Source organism: Bison bison, unplaced genomic scaffold (genome assembly GCF_000754665.1).
Source record: "Bison bison bison isolate TAMUID 2011002044 unplaced genomic scaffold, Bison_UMD1.0 scf7180017856539, whole genome shotgun sequence".
Taxonomy (NCBI): Eukaryota; Metazoa; Chordata; class Mammalia; order Artiodactyla; family Bovidae; genus Bison; species Bison bison.
In genome coordinates this window covers 26,429-36,209 of record NW_011487112.1, presented here as the reverse complement: position 1 = coordinate 36,209, position 9,781 = coordinate 26,429, and the positions used below count along the sequence as shown (strand labels likewise).

At 58.9% G+C, this 9,781-nt stretch overlaps 2 protein-coding genes across 4 annotated transcripts in view; both read right to left on the bottom strand.

Annotated features, from left to right (window-relative positions):
- Positions 1–95, bottom strand: part of GTSE1 (G-2 and S-phase expressed 1) — a 22,087-nt gene extending 21,992 nt beyond the window's left edge. For 2 of the 3 annotated variants that reach the window (XR_827024.1, XM_010859532.1), the window contains exon 1: positions 56–95. The gene's annotated coding sequence lies outside the window, so the exon portion shown is untranslated. The remainder of the gene's footprint in view (positions 1–55) is intronic. The other variant, XM_010859540.1, reaches the window with a different exon arrangement.
- A 3,056-nt stretch (positions 96–3,151) lies between these two features.
- TTC38 (tetratricopeptide repeat domain 38) overlaps positions 3,152–9,781 on the bottom strand; it is a gene marked incomplete at its 5' end in the record, with an annotated part of 23,349 nt that continues 16,719 nt past the window's right edge. The window contains 4 exons of the mRNA XM_010859583.1: positions 3,152–4,473; positions 6,779–6,852; positions 7,006–7,165; positions 8,192–8,357. Of these exons, the coding sequence (XP_010857885.1) occupies positions 4,380–4,473; positions 6,779–6,852; positions 7,006–7,165; positions 8,192–8,357 (494 nt within the window). The remainder of the gene's footprint in view (positions 4,474–6,778; positions 6,853–7,005; positions 7,166–8,191; positions 8,358–9,781) is intronic.

Sequence of the window (9,781 nt, the reverse complement as noted above, 5' to 3'; positions counted from 1 at the left end):
CCCTGACTGCCCCCCTACACAGAGCCACACCCGAGTCGCCCAACGACCCCCTTACCCCAGAGCCGCTGCGATACCCCAGCCGACGCGCCTGCGCCCTGGATTTAAACGGGGCGCGCAGGAAGCGCTGCGGGCTGCTGATTGGCCGGTTTGAAAGGCCGCGGGGCCGGGTGCATCCTGGGGGTTGTAGTCGGAGCCTCAAGAGGGGTGGGGGGAGGGAAATGGAAGGTGGCGCGCGTGCGCACTGCTTTGGCTCGCTGCGCATGCCCGACAACTGGCCAGAGCCGGGCCGCACTGGGCTGGGTGCCTTAGGCTCGTTTGGTGTCTCCGTAGGCTCGGCATCAGGACAGCTACGTGTCGCAAGGGACATGGTTACGACACCACATCTTCAACCTTAAATGAAGATCCAATTCCTATGGTAGGAAATAGGTGCGTATGCCCGCTTTGTAGAGCACTGCCGGTTCGTTCTGGGGGATAAGAAAACCCCATCCCTGCCCGCGGAGCGCCCGGTGACTCTGGGTGACCAGACACCCTAGTTTATGGCCCTGGACCACCCTGATACCTCGTTTCTATTTAGAGGCTCCCTCTGCAGCCTTCAGCCTCGCTCTTTGCGGTCCCCTTCACTTCTGATGTGCTGGGTATGCACTCCCTCAACCCTCCCTGAGCTTCTGTCCACGGGCTCCCTTCTGAGTTCCATCATCTGTTCAGGATACTACTTAACTGGAGAAGAGAGATGGGGCCATGCCGGGAGCCTTCATATTGCATATTGAGTGCATATTGCATATTGAGTGCAGCACTTTCCACAGCATCATCTTTCAGGATCTGGAATAGCTCAACTAGAATTCTATCACTGCCGAGAGCCAGCGTGAGGAACTCCGCCCATGGCAAAGGTCATGAGGAAGGAGGCTCAGCATAGGCAAAGGCGGGATTGAGCCTCAGGAGTCCCCCTGGAAATTCTCGAGCATCTACCCCCAAAACCAGAGTCTGCCTACTTTCTGCTTTGTGCTCTCACCTACACCTCTGACTTTACGGGGGACTGTCCCCCACTACCTCTCTCTGAAAAAAAAGAGTTAACTTACAGCTCCAGTTAATAATTCCTGGGTGTGACAGTGTTTCAACCTACAAACTCCTTTGGAAGTCCTCTAGCCTGCCTGAATAGGTTTTTCAGGCCACATGTGATTGTTCAGAGCCTCCCAACTGTGAGAGGCTAGAGATGTTCTAAACTGTCTAAACACAGATTCCTTTGAGTAGTTAAAAGATTGATTAGAAATTGTATTGGTGAAGGGTTTTTCACTTGTTGGGCCAATGTTTGCTGCATCCCTTACCTGCTGTGTCCCTGGCAGTGTATTGATTAATATAATTGGTGTAAGTAGTAGCTTTAATGTTTGTAACCTGGGACCCTTGAGTTAATTCTTTTTCTTGTTGTAGCCCACCACACCTTTGCCCTATAGGAATGCAACTTTAATGCTTTTGGAGGGTGGCGCTTGACTAATCACCTTTAGAGAAAAATAAGTTTTCTGAAGAAAGGGTCTTAAAATGTTAACAGGCCTCCGGGCCAGAAGATGATGCAAATCACCTAAACTTTTGCATATGATAAGTTTGCAGGAAGAAAGCCTGGCTTACTGCAGGACTCTACCCCTTCCCCCATTATCCTCTATGCATAACTTAAGGTATACAAACTACTTTGGAAAATAAAGTGTGGGCCTTGTTCACTGAAACTTGGTCTCCCTATGTCGTTCTTTCTCTTACCTTCTGGCTGAATTATTCAGCCTCTTTTCTCCACTGAATTTCCTCACTGAGCTATCGTTATTTCAGCCTCTTTTCTCCACTGAATTTCCTCACTGAGCTATCCTTATTCTATTACTCTTTATATCCTTAATTAACGTTTAATTAAGCAGTTGTTTCCCGATCCTAGCCGACGCCGTCCCCGCTTCGAATTCCCTGGATCCACCGGGGCTGGACCCCGGCAGGGCCATACATACCAAGTTAAATCCCAGCTGCAGATACTGGTCATGAGCCTCGGGGTTGCAAGTAACAGAAGACCAGCCTCAAGTTGGCTTCAGAAGAATTTATTGGCTGGAATTGGGAAGTCCAGGAGCAGCCCTGGCTGCAGGTGTGGATGGAGAGAGGGGCTTGAAGGAGGGCACTAGGTCGAACTGTCCCCCAGCGGCCTCTCTGGGTCTTGCTCAGCTTCTGACAGGAGCCTTTGTTGAGCCCACTGCCCAGGGGCCCCAGGCTTCCCTCTGCCTGCTGGGGCCTCCTGAAGGCAGTGGCCAGCTTAGTGCTGTGTGTGCTCAGTCCGTGGTCCCAAGACCTGGGTTTGCCTGATTCATGACCACAGGGCCACTGCGGCAAGAGCCCAGTGGGTCCTAGACTCAAGGGGTATTCACTCAGGTGTCAGATCCACACAGCCCTGGGGATGTCTGCTGGGGGCCAGGGTCCCCAAACGCCCACTCCCAATGCCCCTCCCCCTGTATCATGTCAGCACATGAGACTCGGTCAGTGAACACACCAACTGTTGATAGCTCATTGCGGCTAACTGAATTCTGTCTTCATCCAGCCCTTCTCTTGGGCCCCTCCTCTCTTCTGTCAATGGCCTACCCACCTTTTCTTCCTGTCCCCAGTAGGATTCTGCTTCATTTTGTAATGCACTCATTCAAGGGCTCATTCACCAGTCATGGGTTCACTGACAGGTAGTCAGGGCAAGTTCCGTGCTGGATGATGTTGGGACACAGATGTCCCTGACCTGCGGAGGGCAGAGCTGGGGAAAAAGGTGCAGTAGCAAGGACTGTGGGACCCTGGCCTGCAGTGGGAGGCCGGAGGCCTTCCTGGAGGAGGGGCCAGGGTTCTTGCTCCCCTGGCCAGGCTGTGTCTTGCTTGGAACCAGGAGAGGGGAGAGCATATGGGGGTATGAGCATGGGAGCTGGCAGGAAGGGACAGCTCAGAGTGGGGGGCAGGCTGCCCTCGGGGTGTGGCCCTAACTCCTGGGCACAGACAGCAACTCTCCCGAAATCCCACTGTAATGACCCTGCTTTTGACTCACTGCCCTAATCCACCCCCATGTTCAGGAGAAGCCTGTCTTCCCAGGACCCAGCCCAGGCCTGGCACATGGAGGAGGCTCAGAGGTGCCCACCGAGTAACAGTCAGGCAAAGGAACCAATTAACTAATTTATTTTAATCCCAGGAAATGTGTCCAGTCGATTTAGAGGTGTCTGCTGCCTCCCGGAAGACCCGCCCCCTCCGTGCCCCATGAGTCCCTAACCTAATTTCAGTTTGCACTGAAGGAACCTGAGAAACACCAGTGGGCAGAGACTGCCTCTCACAGCATCACCGAGTTGGACGTCAGGGCCGGGTTCCCCGCGGGGAGGGAGACAGAGGCAGCAGTTATAAAACTGGCTCAGATCTTGTTAAAGCCAAGTCACAAGGCTTTGGTTTCTGCCTCCACACTCAATCCTCACACCTCAGAAAGCACAGCAGATCAACGAGTGTGCATACATATGATTAAAATCATGGTTGACAAAAATAATCAAGGACCCACTGCAGAACACAGGGATCCCTACTCCATAGTCTATAACAACCTAAATGGGAAAAGAATTTGAAAAGGAACAGACACATGCACGGGTATAACTGAATCACTTTGTTGAAACTAACACAACACCGTAAATCAACTGTACTCCCATGTGAAGTAAAAAAATTTTAAGAATCATGGTTGACAATGTGCAGTTTAGAATTAAGAGAAAATCTACCCAAATCAGTGCCACTAAAGCCCCAGGGGAAGCTTGCAGACGTCTCTGCAGACACAGCAGAAGGGCCAAGGGCCCAGGCACTGAGGTGGGAGCCCCTCTCCCAGGAGGCACAGGGCCCCCACTAGTCGGGACCCTGGGCAAGTCACTCCCCACCATGGGTCCCCTCATCCAAAAGGTGGGACGACAGAACCTTTCCAGAATATGGAGAGGAAGGCAGAATGGTGGGCTTTATCCCAGGGGCGGCCTGGAGTGCGGAGAGGGGTGCCCCTAGGGGTGGATGGGAGACTCCCCTCCCCAAGCTGAGCCCACCACCACCCCACCCCGACCTTCCAACCCTCGAACTGGGAGGTGTAAAGGAGGGTCCCCTGGGAAAACAGTTTTCGAGGCAAATAAAACAGCAGCCCCCACCTAGGCTCTGCTTGAAACCGCACTATGGCCCTGAGCGAGTATTAGAAAAAGATTTGGAACCATGCTGAAAATTGATTTCTGCCCCTCTTCCTGTAACGTTGCTGGTTACAGGGCCTTCTGCTTTACAGGCCCAGCCAACTGGCCCCAACCACTTGTAACCCTGCGAAGCCCATGCAGCAGCCGGTCTGAGGGTCGCAGAGGCCCCACGGGGTGGGCAGCCAGGCCGGCTCACTGCAGGAGGTGGACGGCGGCCGCCTTGCGGATGAGCCTAGCGGTCAGGGGGGAGTTGGGCTTTAAGGCATCTCGCTCCATCAGAAGGCTCCTGGGGAAACAGAGACAAGGTCAGTGCTGGAACCTTCTAGAAGCTGGGGGATGGACGGCTCTCCACCCCGAGGCAGGACATGAGCAGCATGGGCTGGGGCTGAGCTGGCAGAAAGCAAGACGCCCCCTCACCCAGTGGTGGAGGGAGGGGCTGGCATCACGGCCCAGGGGACAGGTGGGACCAAGGCCCAGAGGCAGGAGACGGGGCCTTGGCAGGGGTGGGGAGCGGACAGCAGGTGGGCAGCGCTGTGAGGTTGAGAAAGCCTGGGCTCCCGCCCCACATCTTCATGCTTGCCCAGGCCATCCATGATTGGAGAGCACCCTGGCAGTGTCCTGGTGATGCCCAAGTGCAGAGCGTTTCAGGGTGGGCACACCCCTGTGGCCTCACCTGCCCCAAGACTGGGGGCCTGTCTCCTTGCCATAAGGAGTGCCTGGACCAGAGGGTGGGGCGTGACCATGGAGATGGAGGGGAAGACCATGCCTGAGAATGCCGGAAAAGACCCCGATGCTGGGAAAGACTTGGGGTAGGAGAAGGGGATGACAGAGGATGAGAGGGTTGGATGGCATCACCGACTCGATGGACATGAGTTTGAGCAAGCTCCGGGAGTGGGTGATGGACAGGGAAGCCTAGCGTGCTGCCGTCCACGGGGATGCAGAGTCGGACACGACTGAGCGACTGAACAACAACATGCCTGAGAATGTTCTAGGGAATCAAGCGGCCAAAGGAACGGTGAGGGGAAAATTCCAGCTTTCAACAAGGGAGGATAATTTAAGACAAAGACCCCCGGCCAAACAACTGACCATAGTGATCCTTTGCACTGAGGGCAGGGTTAAGGGGCTGGGCCTGGCACTGGGGCTGGGGACACCATGGCAGGGGGCTGAGGCTTTCTGCTTTGGAGGGGAGGGGGGCTGAGCAGCGTGAGGATGCCAGGAAGGTACCCCGCCGGCAGCGGGTTCCCCAGCACCCCCAGCGTGGACCGTATCGTGCCCTCCAGCTGACCCCAGCTCCCCTGCTCAAGGCCTCGCCCGCCTCTCTGTCCACAGGGCCCCACCCTCCCTGCCCAGCTGCCACCAGGCCTGGAGCCCCCAAGCAGCTCCAGCACTAGAGAATGTGTGCGGCTCTGCATGTGACCGTGGGGGGCTGATAGAGGGGCCATTCGTCCAGGGCGCTACAGGGTGTGACCACTTCCTGTGTGTCTGTCCACACTCGTGGGACACACCATCAATGCTTGTTTCATCAGCACCAGCAAACCTGCACTGCTCGGCTGGAACCACCGCTGAGGAAGCTGGGCCTTGCCTGCCATGGGCTGCGTGGACTCTGGCCCCTTCCGCCGGACCTCTAACCTCCAGAGTCCAGCAAGTGCCCCCTGTGCAGTATGGACTTGCAGCAGCAGCTTCACGGGGCCTCAGGACACCTCTTCCACCCACCTGGCACCCCAGAACCCCTTTCCCTTTGGCGCTCCAGCTGGCCAGGAGACTTGGGCGAGGAGGGGGTCTCATCTCACCCCCAGGGCACTGGGGCCGGTGGGGCTGAGAGGAGCCAGGGTGGGAGCACAGAGGTTGTGGCAGAGGCTGGCTTCCCAGAGCTTTCTTCCTGGGGTGCCCCCACCCCGACACCCCTAATCCTCCAGCCGCACCCCTCCTCCTGAGCAGATCACCTCTGAGCCGGTTAAACCCGCTTGGTTTCAGGAGTCTGCCTGAATGTCACCTCCACGGGCTCCCTCCCACCCTGGCCCCCGTCCACTCAACCCCTCCACCACGGCATCCCGGGCAGTGCGCCCACGCCCACAGCGTTTTTACACACATTTGTGGAATGAATCGCTTACTCCCTGCAGGAGAGGGAAGCTCCTCGCAGCCTCGGTTGGGGCCTACCCACCCACCTCTCCCCCTGGCACCTGGCACAGTTTGGTAGGATAATGTGAGCCGAGGCCTGAAGGCTCAGTGGGTGTCAGCGGGTGCACAAGGAAGGACGTCTCAGGCAGAAGGGCGGCACGTGTGAAGGCCCAGGGGCCTGCACAAGTAACGAGCTCAGCGTGGCCAGGACAAGGAGTGCGCTGGGGGAGGGCGGGGCAGGGGGCGCTGAAGGCAGGGCCCTCTGCCCCTTTGGTCAAGTTGCAGATGCTCAGAGGGGAGAACCAGGCACCCTCGGGGCCTCGTGTCTTCACAGGCTTAGAGACGGGCACCACCTTCGGCCAAGGCAGGTGGGAACCTCTGGGACCCTGAAAGTCCGGGGGAGACCCCCGAGTGACAGGGGCTGTGCTCGGGGTCCTTCTTGGCTGGGCTCTGGGCCAGAATAAGGAACTCACCGGGCCACGTGCTTGTGGAGGCCGGATGAGCAGTTCAAGGCCGCGTGAATCAGTAACTGGTTGAAGACATCTCTCTGAAAGATGCACTGGGCACGTGAGACCCCGTGACACGGGACGAGGGGTGGGGATCCCCTCCCCCACTGCAGGCCGGCCAGTCCTCAGGGACAAGCTCATGGGGGGTGTGAGCCCCAAGGCCCTTTCGTGACACGTGCAAGGCTGGGGCTCACCTGGGCATTGCTGCCTCCTATCTGGACCAGCCGGTAGCGGATGGGCAGAAGCAGCTCCACCACGCGGTCGGGGCTCCCATCCTGGGCCTCCACCAGGGCCTGGCACAGGGGCAGCCCCACGTCGCGGGCCAGGAGGTGCTGGCAGTTCTCCCCTGGGGACCTGCCGGCCCAAGAGGGTGCCCTCAGCCCTGTGCTGCCCCCGTGACGGCACATCGGTCTCCCACCCAACTCAGGTCCCTAAGAGGGTGGCCTCCTCCTCAGCCCGGCACCCCTGACTCTGTGCCCCACACAGTAGGGGCTTTGATAAGGTGGGCTGACGGAGGACAGGCCACCAGGGATGGGAGAGAACAGGCTCTCAACTCAGTCCAATGGCGCTGTGGCCTCGGGCCAGTGCCCTGACGCCTGGCCTCAGTTTGCTCATCTGTAAAGTGGGAGTAGCAGGGCTGACCTTGCAGGGAAAGCAAGTCAAGGCTGTACTGGAGCTGGTGCTGCCCCTGTACTGAATGAACAGCTGGGGCAGGCCTCGTCTTCCCAGGGCCCTCAGGAGGTGCCCGATCTGGGTCATGAGGGCTGGGGGCCTCAAGCTATGGCCAAAGCCCCAGGAGGAGGGGCAGGGCAAGTGGCCGTGGGTGTCAACCTCCCTTGGGCAGCCGGGCAACCTCCTGGTCCCCAGCTGTAGCCCTCCGCTCGGGAGACGGCTGGCCACATCCCTGGTGGCCTGTACTGTGCCTCCCCGGACTCTCTGGCCCCGCTGTGATTGGTGCGGGGATGTCACCATGTCACTGCCCCCATTCTCCCACCAGCTGAGCAAGCAGGCTGACAGCAGAGAGCTGAGACCCTGTAAGGGGCAGTCCCTCTGGCTCCAGGGCCTCCCCACCTCCCCTGGGCGTGACATTGACCTTGACCTCGAGGCGTAGAGGACAGGGACTGCTCTGTGTCCCGGGGGTGGGGGGTGGGAAGCAACCGTACCCTCGAAGGGCCCGCCCCACGGGGACACACACCTGGGGGAGACTGAACACCTGGGGCAAGCACCTTCGGAGGATGTTCGTCTAAGGGGCACCCCTGGGAGGGCCGCCATGGGCATCCGTGTGGCTGTGCTCACCTGGGGCCTCCACCCTCGGCCTCCCGGCAGGCAGAGGCGGTCTGCTGCGCTGCCCCCGCCCCCCGCCCCAGGCCCTCCACGTACTCGCTGGCGTCCCGCAGGGTGGTCAGCAGCTCCTGCGTGGTCTGGGCGTCCCCTGCGCCCAGGGACGCCATCAGAAAGTGCGCATCGTTGAAGAGCAGGATGTGGTCTCGGCTGTGCTTCCGGGTCACAGACAGGACGTCCTGCCACCGCTCGCCCACGGAGACCCCTGGGGACACGGGGGGACACCCGCGGGCCTGGCGTGAGCGCTGTGTGCACGAGCCTCTGGCCCCCACAGGTGGTTCCACGTGAGGAGGCCCTGCCAAGCTGGCAGGCGGCATCTGGCCTCGGGCTTAGGCCTTTGGGCCTGGCTTACGTTAACTTTGTTTAATCATAAAAGCAGCAGATGGGTAAGGTAGAAAGCCAATCAAAATAATAAAAGCTATGGAAGGGTGTTCAGTGAAGTCTCTGACCCCTTTGACAAACCCCAAACCACTGTATTGGAGAAGGAAATGGCAACCCACTCCAGTCTTCCTGCCTGGAGAATCCCATGGACAGAGGAGCCTGGCGGGCTACTGTCCATGGGGCTGCAAAGAGTCAGACGCGACAGAGCAAAACCACTGTAAAACTTCCTCTTGTGGTTCTCACTGGGAAGGCCCCTGACACAGGGCAGGGGGCCAGTCAGAACCTACGGAATTCATAAAGAGTATCCTTTGGGTCTTCCTTTTGGGGCTTCTCTGGTGGCTCAGAGGTAAACAATCTGCTCGCAATGTGGGAGACCTGAGTTCGATTTCTGGGCTGGAAAGATCCCCTGAAGGCGGGCATGGCAACCCACTCCAGTGTTCTTGCCTGGAGAATCCCATGGACAGAGGAGCCTGGCGGGCTACCATCCATGGGGCTGCAAAGAGTTGTCGCAAAGAGTCGGGCACGACTAAGTGACTGAGCACTCCTTTGGGTCTGTATTTCCAGCTCGAGACTGTTCCTTCTACTCTGCTCTCTCACACCACCTCCCCTCCTGTCCCTCGTGGATCCTGAAAGTTACCCGACTCCCCCTCCTGCTCCTCACGTTCCTCCCGCGACCCTGTGGTTGCCCTGGACCTCCGCGTCTCTGCCCGTCAACTGGAAGCAGCCTGGAGGCTCCACTCTGCGGTGAGGAAGCAAGTGGCCTTCCTCTCCCTTCCCCAGCCCCATGGCACCCCGATGGGGCCTCCCAGCCTCCAGATCAGGGCCCGGCCCTTCTGAGCCCCTCCTCACAGGCATTCGGGGGGCCCAGGCTTGAGGCCCAGGCTGGACCTCCACAGACGAAGGGTCTACAGGGGCGGGGTCAGCAGGACGCAGCTTCCCCGGGCCCTCCCCTCCCCTCCCAGCTCTGGAGGCTCTGGCTGAGCAGAGACACAGGCCCCACCAGCCGGGCTCTGGCCGCCCAGCCCCGTCGCCCCCTCAAGCCTGGCCTCCCCTTGCTCAGCCCACTTGCTGGACGGAACCAGTTCAGCCTGGCCCCACAGGCCCTCCAATATGCAGATAAAAGCTGCATTCGTCACCCTCCATCCCCACCCTTCAGCCTCCTCCGCTCCATCTAAGCATGCGGACCGTGCCGCTTGCTCATCCCCAGAACAGGCCATCGGCTGCCGTCCTTGTGGCGCTGGATAGGCC